Source organism: Palaemon carinicauda, chromosome 45, assembly GCF_036898095.1.
Source record: "Palaemon carinicauda isolate YSFRI2023 chromosome 45, ASM3689809v2, whole genome shotgun sequence".
NCBI classification, from domain to species: Eukaryota; Metazoa; Arthropoda; class Malacostraca; order Decapoda; family Palaemonidae; genus Palaemon; species Palaemon carinicauda.
Genome location: NC_090769.1, coordinates 26,544,742 through 26,565,490, shown reverse-complemented (window position 1 = coordinate 26,565,490; position 20,749 = coordinate 26,544,742). Strand labels below are relative to the sequence as shown.

Genomic DNA, 20,749 nt, shown 5'->3' with positions numbered 1-20,749 from the left:
TTCCATCAGGACGCCATGGCTATCTCACCCAAAAATAGATTTTTCGCTTCGCTCAAAATCCGTTTTTGATGGTGGTTAGCCACTGGCCAGCCTGTCGGAAAGAAAACGGGTCGTGTGAATCGACCTTAATGGGCAATAACTTAACTACTTAAGGTTTGTAGATGACATAATACAATTTAGTGAATCATGGGAGGAATTGTAAAAGATGAGAGCAGATTTGAATAAAGGAAGCAGAAATGTAGGACTGAAAGTGAATATTGAGGAAAACTAAGATGATATTCAATGGAAATGCAGAGAGACAACCAATAAGGGTTATGGATGAACCTCTAGAGATTGTTAATGAATATACTTAGGACAGACTGTAAGTATTTCCCCAGGACATGAGACAGAAATTAGAAAATAGGATAAGTGTGGGTTTGAGAGCTTTTGGTAAACAAAATGAGATTATGAAATGTAAAATGCCACTTTCTCTAAAAAGAGAAGTACAGTATTTAATCAGATAGTTCTACCAATATTAATTATGCATCAGAAACTTGGGAGCCTTATTAAAGCCTTAGAACATAAACTAGTCACAACTCAAAGAGCTATGGAAAAAAAATTGATGGGAATAACACTAGGAGACAGAAAAAGAGCAACATGGATACGAGAACAAACTTAAGTGGTCGTAGAGACTCATACCTAGTGGGGCACTCGAACTGTAAAAACTTGTATACTTAGATATAAGCTATTATACTTTGTTGTGGAAACAATATACGGTACATGTTTTGGATTCTATATTGTATAATTTAATCCAATCAAATTATAATAGGAAGTGAGAACATTACAACATTTTAAAAAACACACACCTCAGATTAAGGATATTTATTTGCGTTTAAAGTATGATAACAGTAATTGACAGCAATTTGCTGGTTTAGATGATGAATCATGTTTTATATATGTTGTCAAGTTGTCATCTTGGTCTTGGCAAATAGAAAGTAAGGAGTTGGATCTGGGAGACAGCTATTTAATTCCCAGGGGGTCATTGTGTAGACTACTTGACATCACGAATAGTGTGGGTCAATATTCTTGGTTGGGTTACAATAGAGACTGTGAGTAGGCCTTTTGAACGCCAGTCTCTCTCTTCTTTGCCTTGTCCTATATTTGTCTTCATCAACATTTATACCTGAAAAACAGAATCTGGAAATATAGTTTTGAGGACTTGGACTTTTCAGGAGGCCAGTGTCCTGGAGTGCACCTCATTTATTTGGGTCTGATACAATGTGACAGCTTGATATGATTACTACACTACATAAGAAATTTACAGCGATAACTATTAAATCCAACTTGAGTTTCAGTCAAATCTGACCATTAGGTAAGAAGACAAAAACTAAAGGGTAGGGAAAATTTGGTGCTTGACTGTCCATTATTAGTATTATTGAGATTATTATTATTTTTTATTATTATTATCAATATTTTTATTATCATTATTATAATTGTTACTTTTCTTTCCAGCCGAAGCAGATCTCCTGACACGGGTAAAAGAGGTCGAGATGTGAGGCAGTCAATTTTTTGCACCGCTCATTTAAGGCGACGTTGCCCAAGACTTTCTGAGGGTAGAAAATGTTATGGCGTACACTTGGACGATAGAGACATTGAAGATAACGAGGAACGTCGTCATTCAGAGGATGATCGACATCGTTATTCAGATGGAGATGGCGATGATGAGGAGGAAGAGAGGTATGTTGTTTTGAGCAAATTTTCAATTTGAGTTTTTGCCGACATACGAAGAAAATCTTCGAAAAAGGATGAAAAGAGCGCATACAAAAATATCACACAGAAGCAAACAAGCTGCGGAGAAGGAATTGTGCGGCAGGGTCGTATGGGAGCACCGAAAGGTGATAGGATATGTAACGGCTCCTCACTTATCCTTCCCCTTAGAGGATTAGACTGGGAAAGGTCTATTTGGGGTGCAGATACCTATGGTTATCTTAGGATACATCCTTGATTATACACGATATTTTCGGATAGTCGTTCCGGGGGTTATAACCCTGTGATACCTGACGGTAATTCTCTTATAATATCAATCGCAGAAATATTACACAGTAGAAGGTTGCTGGAGGGAACTTCCATCAGGACGACATGGCTATCACACCCAAAAATAGATTTTTCCTACGTCAAAATGCCATTTATGGTGAGAACCTTTTAGGAATTACCCAAGCTGTAGTTTTAAGTTTTGTTAGATGAGACAATTAAGGTTTTGTGTTGTTTTTTATTAATAATAGCAGGATAACAGTAGATGTATCGAGAAGACGATAACCTTAATGACTTTTTCATTGTCAAATCCAGTTAGATGTGTGGTCGTACAAGTACAAATGCTTGTTTTTCTTATGCTCACATGTCAGGTGAGCATTGTCACCAGAATAGGTACTGTACGATGATGCATGTACAGGCTTTTTTTTTTTCCTACCAGAATTCTTAATTTTTGCATTCCTTTAATTAGTTTCAGACCCTCCAGATTGCATGCAATTGCCTCAATTTTCATGATTACTCTGTGTTAAAATATAACAAAATAACAGAATGAATTTTGTTTTTATTAGTCTATGATGCTGCCGTCCCTGAAATTTCAAACTCACTCAGCCCTCGGGGGTACACCCTACTGTATTTGTTCTATTAAATTTTGGAAATATTATGCTAATACTGTATTGTTTGCAGTGGTTATTGCAGATGGTAAATATTCAAAGTTATGGGACAATCTCTACTGTGATACCATTGACAACGATGTTTGGATATTTTATAGTTGTGAACTGTATTGCCCACTCAGAATTCTGAGCTAATTTCACAAAAGAGAAAAGCTAGTCATGTCTCTCTGGTAATTGGATGGTAAACCCACGGGAAGTATAGTACAATTGTATAAATATAAAAAATTTTACATATACAGAAGAGAAAAGATAGAACAGTAAATTCTAGATGAAAGACATACTAGAAAATTTAAAGTGCAGTCACTATACTCAATTTTTTTTTAATGAGGCGCATTTTCACCGACTTGCAGTATTGCTCTTTAGCTTGAAAAAAGTTTCCTGCTTACTGATTGGTTAGAATTATCTTGTCCAACCAATCAGCTGTCAGGAAACGTTTCTGAGCTAAAATGGCACTCTTGCGAGACGGTGCAAATCTGCCTCGCTAAAAGGAATTGACTATAGAATGCTAAGTACTTTAAAGAGTTCAATAGTACTGTACAAGACTTGTTTTCTGCATACTTATTCCGATGTATAAAAAAAGGAATAGTTCTTTGATGTAAAGAACTTTAAAGTTCATTTAAAAGAATACTATAAGAAAAGAAAAAAATGTACGTAAGAATAGAATGATACAAGATACCCGTGAACGTAAGAAACCTCAACCAGACATTACATGTATAGTTCTTAATTATTTTGTGAAGAGGACTAGCATTCTAAATGAAGAGTTTGGACGTAAGATGAAGAACTGGAATTTCATGAGAGGGGATTTTGGGAGACAAAATGAGAAGAGGTTTAAAGAGTTTGTAAAGGCTGGAATACTAACCAGTTTTATAGCTACCTGTCATTGAGGAGGAAAAAGAATATCAAGTTTTTATCAGTATCATAAGATGACTGTCTGCTAAAGAAAGCGATGAATGCAAGAGTTGATGGGAGAAGTACAAGAGGAAGACCAAGGTTTGGGTGCATGGATGGAGTGAAGGAAGCTCTGGGTGATAGGAGGATAGATGTGAGAGAGGCAAGAGAGCGTGCTAGAAATAGGAATGAATGGCGAGCGATTGTGACGCAGTTCCAGTAGGCTCTGCTGCTTCCTCCGGTGCCTTGGAAGACCACGGAGGCAGCAGCAGTAGGGGATTCAGCCTTATTAAGCTTCATCTGTGGTGGATAATGTGGGAGGGTGGGCTGTGGCACCCCTAGCAGTACTAGCCGAACTCGGTTGAGTCTTACGTCAGGCTGGGAGGAACGTAGAGAGGAGAGGTCCCCTTTTCTGTTTCATAGGTTTGATGTCGGTTACCCCCCAAAATTGGGGGCAGTGCCTTGGTATATGTATGTATGTATCCGTTTCCTTATTTCCTTTCCTTACTGGGTTATTTTCCCTGTTGGAGCCCTTGCTTTTCTAACTAGGGTTGCAGCTTAGCTAGTAATAACAATAATAATATTGAAATAGGATTGGCCAATTAATTTGATTATGAATTAATGGGATCACACAGAAGATGATTTACTGAAGGATAGCATTAATCAGGGAAGAAGTTTGTCTTAAAATAGTTTATTTAGTTATAAGAAGAAAATCTGTTCAGTCTTTGCTTTTAAGAATGTGAAAATATCACTGTAATCAAGTTTGGAAGAGTTTGATAATAGGAAAATATCTCTGAAATCATTAGCAATTTCATAGTTTAGAAATTCATAGCTGGTCTGCCTTTTGAATGACTGAAGTTATTGTTTTATATGTACTGTGATGACTTGAACATTTCATAGCTATTCTGCTTTTTGAATTACTGGCGTTATTGTTTTATATATACTGTACTGTAATGACTTGAACATTATTTACTGAAGGAAGGATAGCATTCTAGGTAATTAGTCAATATAATCATGATATTTGTTAAAAAATAATACCAAAAATTACGTAACAACTGGTTCGTATTTCAGATCAAAGAGACGCAGTGAAAGATCTTGGAGGGATGAGAAGAGACCATACGATTACCATGCCGAGGGAAAGAGACGGTATGATGATGATAGAAAATATGACGATGATAGAAAATACGACGGCGATAGAAAATATGACGATGACAAAAGAAGAAGGTATAATGAGGATAGAAGTAGAACTAGCGATGATGAACAGGATAGACGTCATAGTAGTAATATATCCCGCCGAAGTAGCAGAAGCACCGAGAGATCTCTTCGAAGTCGAAGATCAAGTAATGAAGACATAAAAAGCCTGGGAGGAGTAAGAGCAAGCAATGAAGACATAAAAAGCCTGGGAGGAGTAAATGCAGTGATTAAAGAAACTCTAAATGAAGTAGTTTCTACTGGGTTAGTATTGGTGTTCTCTATGTAAATTTAATTTTCTAGCTGTTGAAGTGAGTGTTCTTTGAGTTGGCTAAATGTGAAATTTCCAGGTATTTTATATTGAAATATATTTATGTACGTACTGTATAGCAAATGTTTATGGCAGCCCTTAAAACAAAAAGGATGTTTTCATTCAACTATTTTAAGTAATTGAAAATACAATGTAGTACTGACCAGAATTATATCTGCCACTTGTTCATTGGTTTTGGATTTGATTATCAGAAAAAAATCTTTGGAACTTAGAAGATCATGAGTACTTATATTTAAATTCATCCTTTTTATATATATTTTTAAGCATTTGTTCGATAGCTGTTTATTTGATTTACATATGTTCCATTCTCAATACATTTTACAAAATCTAAGATTCCAGAGCAACAGATAAAATGAATCTAACCTCACTAAAAAGGGTTTCAGTAACTTCTATTTGCTCTTGGTTATTAGTGGAGCATGTAATTGTAACTACTGTATCTTTCATTTCTGGAAACAGTCTTACATAGTTCCGTATGTAGAATCCAAATTTGGAACCAAGTGCTTAGTCACTAGCTTACTTCTACTATAATATCATTCCCTGATACTTAATTAGCATAAAAAGGGGCAAGTTCATTGTCATCATCAATACGGTATATTATTGGATGTACAAGTAGGGAGCTGACCTATATTTTTTGTCACATATAGTTTTGCTGCCGAAATGAGTATACTGCCCTACAATACTTCTAAACCTCGCATTTACAGCTGCACAGTGCTGTGCAGGTCAGACTAAAGCAGTAACATTAATATCGACTGTGTAATAGCATTTGCATTGACCGCACTATTTTTACGGTCATCCACACTTAGTCAGCTGCCGGCAACTCTCTGCAATTGGTGGGATCTCTGTCCAAACAATCTGCCACAGATCCCCCTTCTTGGTCCAGCCCAGTTGTTAGAAGTCTTAGTTTCTGGTTGACATTCACTGATTCCGGATGCAGTCAGCCTGGTAGGCAGTACACTTCACATGCTACATATGTTGGAGGAATGGCTTTGTATTATCAACACTTTCATTCTGTGCTGGATCTGTCGTACTTCATAACTACAAACTTCTCTGAGGTGTCCAGGTCTCCATCATCCACTAGCAGAGGGTACCTGGCTGAGTTGGTTGAAGATTCTGATAAACCTCATCACAAACATCCCAGGTTTGCCAAGCTGACATCTTGCCTTTACCACGTAATGATGAAACAACATCACAGTCAGTGAAGACATGGAAGAAGGACATTCCTTTGTGCTTTTTTGCAAGAGTGCAACACAAGTCATGAACAGGAACCCATCTCAGGTTCTGCCCTTGGCCAAAGGCACCCCACAACTGCTGCAGACCTAGCTCCTCTAGTGCTTGCAGAACACTGACTGCAATGATGACACCATCTGTGTCGCAGGCTTTAACCACGATGATTTTGCTGCCAGCTTCTGTTGGATACTTGGCATTTACAAAAATCCACACGTCGGCTTCTTCACGATTGATAGTGCAGTTGTTGGCAGAACCTTCTTCCTTGGTCCCAATGACCTGCTTTTGGTGTGACCACACATGCAATCTTATCATCCAAAAATTGAAGCTACTTGGTTTTGTCATTTTCTCTCAGGAAGTTTTGCCAGTTTAAGGGAATTTAGCCATTGCGTGTCACCCTGTGTCTCACTCCGCATCCTTGCTTTGGTCTACTTTCAGCTTTCAGACTAGATGGTTAGTAGACATCAAACACTGTTTGTTCTCTTGTTATTGGTAGAGTATGCTTGTGTTGTTGAAAGGACATTAGGTATTGCATACTCTTTTAACATCTTTAAACTATGTGGGGCAGACTCTTCGCCAATGCTGCACCATCAATTCTGATAGTGTCGTTTCTTATTTTGCCCCAGGGGTAGTAATTTGGCTATCAAGAATGGTAGTGAGTAGGGATTTCTGAGAGGTGGGGAGGTTTCCCCCATCACTGAAAGCAGCAGGATGTGACAGTCTCTCGTGATGTAAGAAACCCTTCAAGTCACACACACACTTCTCTGCCATAATATGAACACTTTGGAGAACAGTTGAGAGTCTGCCGGCAGCACCTATTGCTTTAAAGAGAACAGATGCTGGTAACTGTCGGAAAAAGTCAACCTTGTTCTTGATTGGATCATAGAAAGGGGATTCTTCATCCCCTTCCGGTCCCTTCATAAACTCTTGGAAATTTATCCTGGCCCTTCACAAGGTGTGTGCCAATCAGCTCAGCAGTACTATGGTGAGTAATATTCTTTGCATCAAATGAAATGGGGTTTTGGAGAAGAATGATGAAAATATCATAGACTGAGAGGAAAACTGATAAGGAGGTATTGAAGAGGGCTGCTGAAAATATGGACTTGAACTAAACAAATGAGGAGGTATTAGAGACAAAAGGAGTTGGGAGAGAACTTTCAGCTTTAGTGAGAGGTAGGCAAATGCTGCTTGTGGGTCACAGTGAGATGACAAGAATTAGAGCATCTCTCACTGGTAAAATCGATGGAAGGAGGTCGAGAGGAAGACCTAGGCAAAAATATATGGATGGCTTTGCGAGAATGACTGGAGGAAGAATATCTGCAGCTCAGTTGCTGCAGAGAGTCAAAAATAGAGGAATGGCGAGCCATGATTGCCAACATCTTTGGGGATATGGCTCCTAGATTATGATGAGTGCCTACCTTTTGGTCAGTGTGGGAATCAGCACAATGAATGTTGTGTGAGACTAATTGAATTAAACAGAACTTTTAGAATGAGATTTATTTCAATACTTACCCAATATGCATTAGATTCCTCCCTCCTTCCCACACCTAGTAGGGACAAAGCTAAGGTGGCCATTTCAAATATAGCAGCCACAGCTAGCAGAGCATTATAGTAGTAGTAGTTGTTTTCTAGATAAGGGAAGGCTAGTGATACAAATCCAAACACTATTCTTTTAAATTTCGATTTTGTCAACCAAAGCTACGGTTTCACAGCTTGTAGCACAATGAATATGGGGTAAGTATTGAAATGATAAATTCTGTTTTGAAAGTTCTGTTATAGGTTAAGCAAGTACAATACAGCATAAACTGACATAAATCCATTACCTTTCCAGGGATAAGCCTACGTGTGTGTATTTCATACGAGGGCTCTGCAAACGCGGTGAAAACTGTAAGTTTGCTCATCCTGAACCAGATCTGAGAGTTTTAGTGCAAAAGCAGTTATGGTTAAAGTGCTGCAAGAGATATCCCAATGATTGTGATAGCAACAACTGCAGGTAAATATCATGAAATTTCCATATTAAACAGGTATCTCCGGTAGAAGGATAGTGCCATCAGTGTATCTCATAAGGTACAATGTAGGCATTGAGAAAAAAGTCTTAGCAATATTCCTTTGGTTCCTAGCTGCATCAGCGTTTTAGCCTTGTACTTAACCTCTGTTCCCACTTTTTATTTTTTTTTTTCTCTCTCTCTCTCTCTCTCTCTCTCTCTCTCTCTCTCTCTCTCTCTCTCTCTCTCTCTCTCTCTCTCATTCAACTCCTTATCCTGAATCCAAAATCCTCTCTCTCTCTCTCTCTCTCTCTCTCTCTCTCTCTCTCTCTCTCTCTCTCTCTCTCTCTCTCTCTCTCTCTCTCTCTCTCTCTCTCTCTCTCTCTCTTTCATATATTGGTCAGTAAAATCATTTGTGCTCTGCCTTAGCAAGCGTCGAATACGGAATTATTAAATATTAACCTAGACAATGTTTTCCAGTGATTGCAGTACAATTTACTTTTTGTTGAAATGCTACAGATCTTTATTTAACATAACATAAATGTTGTTCCAATCGTTATATTTCTAATAGAATATGATTTTATTTGGTATTCTAGTTACATGCATATAAACAAGGAAGATATCCTCTACTACAAACAAACTGGCCTGATTAATGAACGAATCTTGGGTCAAGCCATCCGTAAAGCCCTGCTGTTGGATATTCCCATCAAGGAAGGTCAATCTGTTTGCAAGGTAGGCACCTCATGTACTGCTCTATATAAACTTATTTTTATTGAGTTTCAGTAAAGTTTTTAAGTGTCTCAACCTAATTTTTTTAATTTCTAGAGATCAAATTCTTATTAGTCCGTGTCATCGCAAAACCATTTCTTTGAGATAGCCAGTACAGACATCATGTTTTATTCCTAGACACATCATTCTATTACAGAATAAAAAAAAAAGATAGCTTGTCTCAGATAGGTGAGTAACTATTGCACATATTTCTTATACCAAAGGTTATGATATTTTGTGTTTCCTATACTAAGGGCTTTCAGATTTAATTGGATCACTGTACACCATATGTTTCTGAGTGATTAAAAGCTCTCAAGATTGCCCTTTTTGTTATGACACATTTACAAAACCTCACTCTTTGATAGGAGTATCTTTTCGATGTAGCTGAAAATTGGTTGTTAGAATTCATTACTCATAAATAGTTTATTTGTTAACTTATTTCCTTTTCTCACTGGGCTATTTTTCCCTGTTGGAGCCCTTGCACTTATAGCATCCTGCTTTTCCAACTAGGGTTTTAGCTTAGCTAGTAATGAACGACTTGAAGAAAGTCTGTTCTCGCCTGACTTTTGTGGGCGGGGCTTCATTGTCCACAAACCTTATACATTTGTGGCTGACTCCACCTCTTTGAGCAGTTTGATAATAAGGTTCGACAACTGGGTTTTGACAAACCGTTCGATCGTTTAAACTTCGCTTAACATTAAGTGGTAACTGATGCATCATTATCTTTGTCTCCTCAGTTTCTTCAGTTGCTGGCTATTGGCAAGACCTACTTCAGATTATTTGCTTATTAGGAAGTCTTCCCTGGTTTTTTAAGAAATTACTATGTGTAGTGTGCACAGGCATTGTTTCTGGAAGTTCATTGTCTATATTCCCTTGGTGTATTGTGTTGGGCTATTATTATTATTATTACTACTTGCTAAGCTACAACCCTAGTTGGAAAAGCAGGATGCTATAAGACGAGGGACTCCAACAAGGAAAATAGTCCAGTGAGGAAAGGAAACAAGGAAAAATAAAGTATTTCAAGAATCGTAACAAAATTAAAATATAAATATAAACTATTAAAACTTTAACAAAACAAGAGAAAGAGAAATTAGATAGAATAGTTTGCCCGAGTGTACCCTCCAGCAAGAGAAATCTAACCCAAGACAGTGGAAGACCATGGTACAGAGGCTATGGCACTGCCCAAGACTAGAGAACAGTGGTTTGATTTTGGAGTGTCCTCTTAGAAAAGCTGCTTACCATAACTAAAGAGGCTCTTCTACCCTTACCAAGAGGAAAGTGGCCATAGAACAATTACAGTGCATTAATCAACCCCTTGGGTGAAGAAATACTGTGATTTGATTGTGATGGGAAATTGTATCCCTCACAGTACCTATCGTGATAGTACATTGTAATGGCTTTCAATCAAGTTGACAGTGCAAGTGCTAAAGGGAACATGCTGTTAGTTCAGGGAAAAAACAGAGAAGGCTAGGCTATTTGATTATAGCAGGGATCGCAGTGATAGTGACAAGCCTCCTCCTTTAGACAATTCACATACAATAAGCTAACTTTTGATTGTGATTGAGCTTTATAATAAGGTCTTGACATCACTAGCTTTCTTTGGTAGAGTTTAGAATCCAGTGAATTCTCTGTTAAAATGATATCTCTGATCTTTCCCGACCAGTTGCCAACCTTACCTAACTCCCCAAGTTGAGTCTAGTTTTCAAAGAGTTTCTTTCAGTAGGGGTTCTGAAAGTTCGCTGCACATTCATTACAGATTCTGATTCATCTCGCAGAACCTCAAATTATTTACTTTAGACCCTTATACTGCTAAACCTTTGCCTGCCACTACCTTTGTCAATATATAAGATAATTAGGTTGTGAGGCAGAACATTTGTAAAGCTTGAATAAGCATTAACATAAGGCCATTTGAGGAATTTATTTACCGTACTGATTTTAAAATGTAAAATAAAATAACCATTGTTATTCGTAAGTTGATTGCCAATTATTTAACATTTGATTGAATATGAAGACATTCAATAAAATTACTAGCTTTATCTACCAATTAAAATTTCCACGCTTTTGATCATCCTATTTTTTTTGTTATGAATATAATACAAACAGTTACTGTATGATATCCAGTTTCATATTAACTTTGATGTATGTACAGTATAGCATGATAATGGTGAAGATTCAAAATACAGAAATTATATCAAAGTTTTTTCTTCTTTTCTTTTACGATTAAGATCAATGTTGGATTCGTAATTTTTTTATTGTATTTTTGTATCTTCTGTTTCAGAGTGAAATTAACCGTGAATATACTTTTAAATTATTTTTTTTTCCTTGCAGAATAACCTTGATGGTGAGTGCACTATAATGAATTGTCCCTTTATACATCTAACTAGAGAAGAGTTTACTAAGACTATTTTGACAGAGGTGAAAGCAGAATTTTTGAAAAATATAGGACCAAGTGACTGCCTCTTTCATTCTGTGGAAGGTCAGAATGTTATCGTACAGTCTTTATTGAAACCCAGTGTGGTTTCACTTCCTCCGCCTCCAGCCCTGGTGACATCTGTACCTGCACAACCCATCATGTATCCTCCAATGGCTACGTCGAGTGGTTCCTTGCAACCGCAAGTTCAGGTTGAAGAGGATATAGATACAGTTCTTGCTAGGAAACTAAGACTTGCTAATGAAAAACTATCGCAAGAAAATGAGAAGTACATAAGGTATGCCGAGGCGCTCGAAGAAGAGAACCTGCGTATACTGCGAGTTTTAGATCCGGAACAGAATGCGATTGGGTTAGATGACATACGGGACAGAATATTGTCCTTGTTTGAAGACATCAATTGGAATAGCAGAGTAACTCTTATGGAAAAGTCACTTGATTATCAACACAAGAAATCTGTTGAGGTAAGATAGTTCCATGTTTTGTAGTTTCATTAATATTTATTACAAATATAAGGCTTTAGGACTTAGTTTGCCATTGCTTATTGAGTGCTTTGCTTTTGTGTAGTGAAAACTTTTGATGTTACTGATAATTTATATATATATATATATATATATATATATATATATATATATATATATTCTACATTTGATAAATAATAGCAGTCTATCGTAGCCAATGACAAACCTTAAAATTTTTTGCATTTGATAATTGTAGTATGATGAGTTTTCATACTAGATGCTACTGCTCTTACTATCTTTTTGCATTGCTATGATTCACCAGGCTAATCCTAGACTTGCTTATTTTGCCACATATTTGACACATTCAATGAGGATATGGAGTGGCCAGGACCTCTTGTTTGGCATATAGTTTGTTTTCTTAGTTTTCAATCAAAGCCTCTTTGTTATTTAGAACTACTTAAAATCTCCACCTGAGTTTCCTCTGGCTTCCTCTTTGCCAAATATAGTTAACACACACACACACACTCTCTCTCTCTCTCTCTCTCTCTCTCTCTCTCTCTCTCTCTTTTTTTAGTCTTAGTGGTTAAATTGTATGCAAAAAAATGTGCGCTCTTTGATTCTTCTGATAATAAACAAATTAAATATTTAATGATGAAGTAATAAGGGTTTGCTAATAATACATTACAATTCTCTAATGATAACACAATACTGTACTGTACTGTAAATTGTAATTCTGATACTGTACTGTAATGGTTCATAATAATGATGGTTTTGCATAACTTTCTTATATGCTTGCCATAAGATTTTAACATATTAAGGAAGAAGCAGCTCTTCTAGGAGAAGGATACTCCAAAATCAAGTCTTGGGTAGTGCCATAGCCTTTATACCATGGTCTTCCACTATCTTGGGTTGGAGTTCTCTTGCTTGAGGGTACACTTGGGCACACTGTGTTATCTAGTTTCTCTTCCTCTTGTTTTGTTAAAGTTTTTATAGTTTATGTAGGAAATATTTATTTCAATGTTTTTATTGATCTTAGAATATTTTATTTTTCCTTGTTTCCTTTCCTTACTGGGCTATTTTCCCTGTTGGGGCCCCTGGGCTTATAGCATCCTGCTTTTCCAACTAGGGTTGTAGCTTAGCATTTAATAATGATAATAATAATAATTAGATAAAATTCTAATTTTGTGAGACATCTAAAGATTACATGCATAGAAAGTAAAGACAAGAAATCTGGAACATTTTTGTGTTAAGTGTTACCTCAAGTGTGTTGGGAGATTGTTCAGTTTAATTCACCCAAAAAGTGTGTGCATTTTGGAAGGAATTATATGTTTATCCTTATTTTTTCATGTAGGGTTCTTTGTGTAATTGAAGACAAGGATTACTATTATTATTATTATTATTATTATTATTATTATTATTACTACTAGCCAAGCTACAACCCTAGCTGGAAAAGCAGGATGCTATAAGCCCAAGGGCTCCAACAGGGAAAAATAGCCCAGTGAGGAAAGAAAATAAGGAAATAAATACACTAAATGATGAGAATAAATTAACAATATATCTTTCATAAAACAGTAACAGCGTCAAAACAGATATGTCCTATATAAACTATTAACAACGTCAAAAACAGATATGTCTTATATAAACAATAAAAAGACTCATGTCAGCCTGGTCAACATAAAAACATTTGCTCCAACTTTGAACTTTTGAAGTACTACTGATTCAACTACCCAATTAGGAAGATCATTCCACAACTTGGTAACAGCTGGAATAAAACTTCTAGAATACTGTGTAGTATTGAGCCTCATGATGGAGAAGGTCTGGCTATTAGAATTAACTGCCTGCCTAGTATTACGAACAGGATAGAATTGACCAGGGAGATCTGAATGTAAAGGATGGTCAGAATTATGAAAAATCTTATGCAACATGCATAATGAACTAATTGAACGACGGTGCCAAAGATTAATATCTAGATCAGGAATAAGAAATTTAATAGACCGTAAGTTTCTGTCCAACAAATTAAGATGAGAATCAGCAGCTGAACACCAGACAGGAGAACAGTACTCAAAACAAGGTAGAATGAAAGAATTAAAACATAGCAATAATATACTATTTAAAATTGGAAAGGAGATTTATTGTATTGTTTCATAGTGTAAAAGAAATTATAAAACTAGTACAGTTTTAAAAGTGGTGTTTCTTAATGGATAATTTTGACAGTTTTCTTCTTTGGTTAACCTTAATTTATCCAATAGTTTATAATTTAGTGGTTTTAATATTTTGAATTTACTACACTGGTTACTTAGCATCAAAATGAAACCAAGACAAACATTGTATCATGAAAGATTAATCTACTGGACATTAAGTTGTAAAAGAAAATAATCTCTAACTTCATAACTGACAAGTCAGGACTACTGTAGGTATTTTTTCTCACACAAGTTTTGGACCCGAGGATATACAAAGGGTTATAGTAATGGGTCTACACAAGTTACCATTTAAGCTACCGTCTTGTATTTTAATTTAAAAACCCCTGTAAATTAGTTTTCTGTTTTTACTATAAGTGGTGGGGGTGTAAATTTTCTGTACATCTTTAATGTTATAATTTCGTATTGGTTTGTTTTTATTTTTTTCAATTGTTCCTTCTATTTCAGATTCCAAAAAGCCCTGAAATAGAAGCTCAAGCCGTGTATCAAAATCCCATTGGTATGCCTGCTATTCCGTTAGATAGTTCAGCTCCCGTCATGGGTGGAATTCCCGGACCTGGTATGTTCAATCCTGCAATGGGCCCCACTGCTCCTTTTGTGCCCATGGTTCCGCATATGGGATCTGTTCCACCAATGGGACCTGTTCCACCGATGGGACCTGTTACACCAGTGGGACCTGTTCCACCGATGGCGGCTTTTACACCGATGGCGCCTATTCCACCAATGGGCTCAATTCCACAACAGGGATATTTAGCTTCATCTTTCCCAAGTGCATCAAATAACTTAGGGAATGCATATAGTGCAGACAATTACGAAACCAATCCCATGGAAATAGTAAGTAAATGAAGAAGTTTACCTCACATTTTACTTATGCTTAATGTTCTTTGCACAATGAGTGTCATAAACTGAAGTTTATTTTTTGAAAGAGTTTATATTATCCTATCAAACATGAATCTAGTACCTGTAATGCCATGGGGAACCTGGTACTTATTACATCAGTAAACTAGAGGGGCACTCAGTATAGAGGATTCCTTTGCTCCGCCAAGCAGTCTTATTTTGCTCTTATCTCCACTCCTTCCTTGTGCTTTGGTGTATTTTCTTAAAAATCTATGTTACGTTGAAATTGGGTTTGTAGTTTTTACGTTAAAGACTCGTCTGAGTCCCTCATAAGGCAAGGAGGAACGATGAGGGAAAAGTCCCTTTAATTTCGTTTTTGATGTTGGTTACCTCCCAAAATTAGGAAAAGTGCCATTGTAAATAGATGAAAAGCTATGTTGAATTAATGACATTGTTTCAAAAATTTTTTTGATTTTATAAGATTTTATTTTCAGGTTATACCAAAATACTACAGTAGTGGATTTGAATTTTGATTCAGTATCATATAATTTTGGAAGCAACTTTTTCAATTTTCCAGGTAGACGAGGGTTTTAATCAGAGGCCTCAAGTGGAAAATAATAAAAAGAGGAAAAATACTACAAAGGTAGGTTACACGAGTTAGATGCACAATGCTAGATTATGTATGAATTGTAGTATGCAGTTTTAACTTTTTCGTGATTGGCAGGTGAGAGGACAGCCATAGCTCTCATTCACAAAATTTTAAATACTTCATTTAATTGGTATTAATTATTTAATATATCAACATCTGGCTTTGCATTAACCACTTGTGTTTTCCAGTGCTTTAAACTCTGTTGAGTTTCACCAACCAATGGTGTGACCTGGTGGAAATTTATATTTGTTTTGCTATCAGGCAGCAGGATCTTGAATACCAATCATGGTTGTTTTCTTATATTTTCAGTGTGATAAAATTTTAGTTAATTTAAAAAAATTGGGTAATCAATAGTTCTAACAGGTTATTGGTAAGATGTTCCTGTAAGTACTGAGTTTGTGACTGAAGGCATCAGTTTTGAACATGAGATGCTGTGTACTGTATTATGACACGGTTTGGCTACTAGACGGTAGTTTTTTGTCATGAAGCTGCTGTATTTACCTTTCATAACTTGATGATTTAGTATGGCCAAACTACTGTATACAGTTTTATAATCCTCATTCCCACATTAAGTTAATTTTTATATATCTTGTTGCAGGCGACTGCTTCATATGATTACGGAGCTCCCGTTAGTAATGGCTCTTCATGGCGGGAACAAAACAAACCAGCAAAAAAGATAGCGCCCATTGATTGGGCTTTTAAAAGGCACATACAGACGGTTGGTACTTTATTTTTTGATATCATGAGTCTTATGCTAAATTTGATTAATATATATCATTTGTTAATTGATATATTTTTTTTTTTAAAGACTTATTAGATTGCATATGGCAAGTGTACTATACTCAATTTTTTTAATGAGGTGCATTTGCACCGACTCGCAGCGGTGCCCGTTTAGCTCAGAAAATTATCCTGCTATTTGATTGGTTAGAATTATCTTGTCCAACCAATCAGCGATCAGGAAACTTTTCCGAGCTAAAAGGGCACCCCTGCGAGTCGGTGTAAATCTGCCTCACTAAAAAGATTTGACTATAGGTGACTTGGCTTATGAAGATACCCTTGAATATCCATGCAAAATGTAGTTTGCTTTATTGCAATGATATACTTTTATTTAAGGAATTGGAAGTTCATGAACAAAGTCTCTAGTCTTTCAGATAAAAAGATTAATGATAACTCATTCATGCTTTATCTGGATCTACTGTTGAGAACAAACAATGTAAGCAGAAATTTATCATTGAAGGGTTTTCTGAAAGATTTCTAAATATAGATGGTACTCACATATAAGGAGTGCTTGGGCCCTTTTAAAACTTATAAGAGGTAAATAATCTGAACTGCAGATGCTGAACAATAGATAACCAACAGGTATATGTACCATACAATTGTCAGGCAGACCTGATTTTCCTTGTAGTAGGAGTTAATATTATGAAGAGAGTACAGTTTACTAATCCAAAAAGGGGGCTTAGGAACTAGGATATATTATCCTTCATCGGGAAAACTCTAGTGCTTTATGGTTGATGGGTGGCCTGAAGATCACTGAGAAAGTGGATTAGAGATAAGGAATGCATTTCCTATTTTTCATATGGATCCAAAAATTAGGTAGACCCTTTATTATTTTGCTCACCGACAACAAATGCCTCTTGGAGACAGAATTTCCAGGAATTTTGACGAGTCCTTTCTAGTGTCTTTGGATCTTTAATGTAGATGACATTGCTTTCTGACATTTTGTGTCCAGTCTGCCTTGCACTGCCAACCAAGAACATCCACCAATCAGTCTCAGGTGAAGGAGGGAGACTGCCAAGATGCTGAGCTTTTGTGCAGATGCTTCCAAATATGCGAATGACATCAGGTTTTTTTTTATATAGATTTAATAACTAAACTTGGTTGCAAGGACAGTGATATATATTTTATTAGTTGGGATATTCAAAAAACGTAAGGAAGTATTATGACCTTTACGAATACACATTAAAAATGTTTGTACTGACATAACTCACATAAGTGTGATTCTATCTCCAGTAAGGACATGAAATGTGACTAGTTTTACCTGGGATACCTTTACAAGTTTGCTGCAGCAAAATTCCCACCACAAAGTGACATGACACAGAAACATCACTAGACAGCACCAATTACATAAGATAAAAATGCAATGTGGTACCAGATTCTTAGAGGCGTACATAATACCTATGAAAATCAAAATACATGAAGATGGAGTTTTGATAATAAAATTAATTATTTCTCTACTTACATGATGTTCATAATTCTTCTCTCTCGATGCTGGTTAAATGTTAACGTCTGCGCTAAAAGACTAGATATTTTCCCTTTTCTTTCTTTGTGAGTTTTTCCCCTCTAGTGGAGTATTTAGACAATATAAAAAAGGGATTTTGACGAAGGAAAAATCAATTTCTTGGCTCAACCTGTGTTGCTCCGTGAAATGCTCCTTAAAGCACCATTTCAAAGGTATAAATACTGCTAAATATACCTGAGAAAAAAGTTACATGGAATCCTAGGAATATATCCAGCAATATATATTGCTGGCACTTCGTGTTTTCAGTCTTAAAGTCGACACATATTCAATAGCCTTTTAACATCACTATTCAGTGGAGAGGTCGTGGAATAGGTGATTGTTTATGGATGCCAGGTTAACATAGAAATAATTGATTTTATTATTAGAATTCCATTTATTTCTACATACCTTCTCTGACATTCATAATGCGGAATCTCACTTACTGATAGAGGTGGGATAGTGAAGGAAAGAGGTAGGAAATCTTAACAACCTTGACTGAAACTTGACCCAAGTTAAATAGTCCCCTTTATAACCCAAATGATTTCTTGTAACGACTTTGGCATCCAGATTGAAAACGATATACTAGTATTAAATACTCATGAGAGCAAGAACTTTGATAATTGTAAAAGAATTGAGAAGTAAAAATTCCTCCCAAATACATCCTCAATACTTATATTAGAACGGAATAATGATCTGCCCAATTTCTATAATTGCAGATATCTTGAAAATAGATACCATGTAAAAAATAGGAATTTTTCAATGTTTAAATGATATTGTTGCTCAAATTATTTTTTCATTCCATTGCCGAATTATTTTGTAGAAAATATCTCTGAAGTAAAAGCCAAACCCATTTTTAAGATCATAATAGTAGTGGTTTTACTACAATTTCTGAGTAGATTTCAGGGAGTCCTTTTTCAGTCAACATGATTTGCCCTAAATGTTTTTTAATCTCGCCAGGTTCAAGAGAAAGGGAGAAAAAGTGATGATTACGTGCCCCCTGAGCCGACTGTCCAACCAATTTCTGTAAGTAACATGGCTATTGTTTAACTGTAGTGGTAGTTTTTCTTTTTATTTTTCACTTGGTTTAATACTTACCATTTGACAGTGAGGAATTAATTCTTTGCTTTAACAGTCACCAGTGAGATTTTAGTTTCTAATAAAGCCTTTGCTTAAAATTCTATAACTGAAACTCGTATTTCACTATTCACTAGGAGGCTCATGGATTTCTGAAAATGGTATGGAGTACTGGCAAGTTTACATGCGCCATCTCCTATTCGTCGATGTAGGAACTCCTCAAATTAATAATTATGGGTATTCACAGTTTTTCTTTTATCATTTCAGTTCTCATAAAAAACAAGAGCAAAGTATTGCTTGGACCACTTTTTTATGGTTCTTTTCACAGTTATATGACAATGGATATAGAACAGGAAATAGTTTAAGGTAGTCACAGTTATTATACATGCAATAACGGACATTATTAACAATTATGTACAGTGAACCCTCGTTTATCGCGGTAGATAGGTTCCAGACGCGGCCGCGATAGGTGAAATTCCGCGAAGTAGTGACATCATATTTACCTATTTATTTAACATGTATATTTGGACTTTTAAAACCTTCCCTTGTACGTAGTACTGTTAACAAACCACCCTTTAATGTACAGAACACTTAATGCATGTACTACAGCACCCTAAACTAAAACAGGCACAAATATTAAAGGCGATTTTATATCATGCGTTTCCTAAACACCTAAAAAGCACGATAAAAAATGGCAACCAATGTTTTGTTTACGTTCATCTCTGATCATAATGAAGAAACAAACTCATTTAGTGTACACATATATGTATAGGTTAGTTTTTGCATCGATTATATTGATTATACAGTAGTGTATGTTGATTTTTTTATTACCAATGTTTTAGTTTACGTATTTTTCTTAGGACTTCCAAATGAAATGTTTTTCTTTATGACGCCGCCTGAAACGACGGCGTCATAAAGTACTGTACGCTCAGTAAACAACCACGCTCAGAACAAACAAGGCATTTAACGCGCATGATGATAGTGATAAATAATGATACAGTACAGTATTTACAGTAAAAGCATTTACAAAATATGTTACCTTACAAATATAATTTACCGTATCTATATAAAATCATACAGTACTGTACAGCACATACAGTATTGTACGTAGCAAAGCAGGAAAACAATTTACGAGAGAGAGAGAGAGAGAGAGAGAGAGAGAGAGAGATTGTTTTACGTACGTACAGTAAATGTAAATTTTAAACATAAAAGAGAGAGAGAGAGAGAGAGAGAGAGAGAGAGAGAGAGAGAGAGAGAGAGAGAGAGAGATATTGTTTTACGTACGTAAATGTAAATTTTAAACAAAAAAAATATGATAGGTTACAACATGTAGACTTTTAAAACCTTCCCTTTAACTTAATGCATACAGTACGTACAGTACTAAACTATAAAACAGGCACAAATACAGTTTTAGAATGTAAGAATATTAAAGTAAAAAAATAAAGATTGTTACTGTACTCACCACGAAAGAAGTTGAAGAAAAACTTGAATGATGATGGCGATGAATTTGCTGCACAGTAGAAATGATGATGATGAAGCTGATGATGTGTTCTACTGTGCAGCCAGGTAGTATTTTACGTCTCTTCAGACGGAGGTGTCTTTTCCTGGGACACCTCTTCAACTTCTTCCTGGGAAACTTCTTCAATTTCTTCCGAAGGCGTACTAGCAGGAGGAACTGGCTCTTTTTTGCGAGGCTGGAAGAACATTGTGATCGGAAGTTGTTGCCGCTGCTTCTTTTTTTGATCCAAGAGCATTTTGT

At 36.1% G+C, this 20,749-nt stretch overlaps 1 protein-coding gene across 2 annotated transcripts in view; it reads left to right on the top strand.

The window, feature by feature from the left end:
- Nucleotides 1-20,749, top strand: part of LOC137634781 (uncharacterized) — a 129,440-nt gene that overhangs the window by 54,736 nt on the left and 53,955 nt on the right. Inside the window, exons 2-10 of one of the 2 annotated variants that reach the window (XM_068367311.1) lie at nucleotides 1,492-1,716; nucleotides 4,638-5,021; nucleotides 8,144-8,305; nucleotides 8,894-9,029; nucleotides 11,394-11,957; nucleotides 14,600-14,986; nucleotides 15,567-15,632; nucleotides 16,237-16,356; nucleotides 18,874-18,939. In XM_068367311.1, coding sequence (XP_068223412.1) covers nucleotides 1,492-1,716; nucleotides 4,638-5,021; nucleotides 8,144-8,305; nucleotides 8,894-9,029; nucleotides 11,394-11,957; nucleotides 14,600-14,986; nucleotides 15,567-15,632; nucleotides 16,237-16,356; nucleotides 18,874-18,939 — 2,110 coding nt within the window. The remainder of the gene's footprint in view (nucleotides 1-1,491; nucleotides 1,717-4,637; nucleotides 5,022-8,143; nucleotides 8,306-8,893; nucleotides 9,030-11,393; nucleotides 11,958-14,599; nucleotides 14,987-15,566; nucleotides 15,633-16,236; nucleotides 16,357-18,873; nucleotides 18,940-20,749) is intronic. The other variant, XM_068367313.1, reaches the window with a different exon arrangement.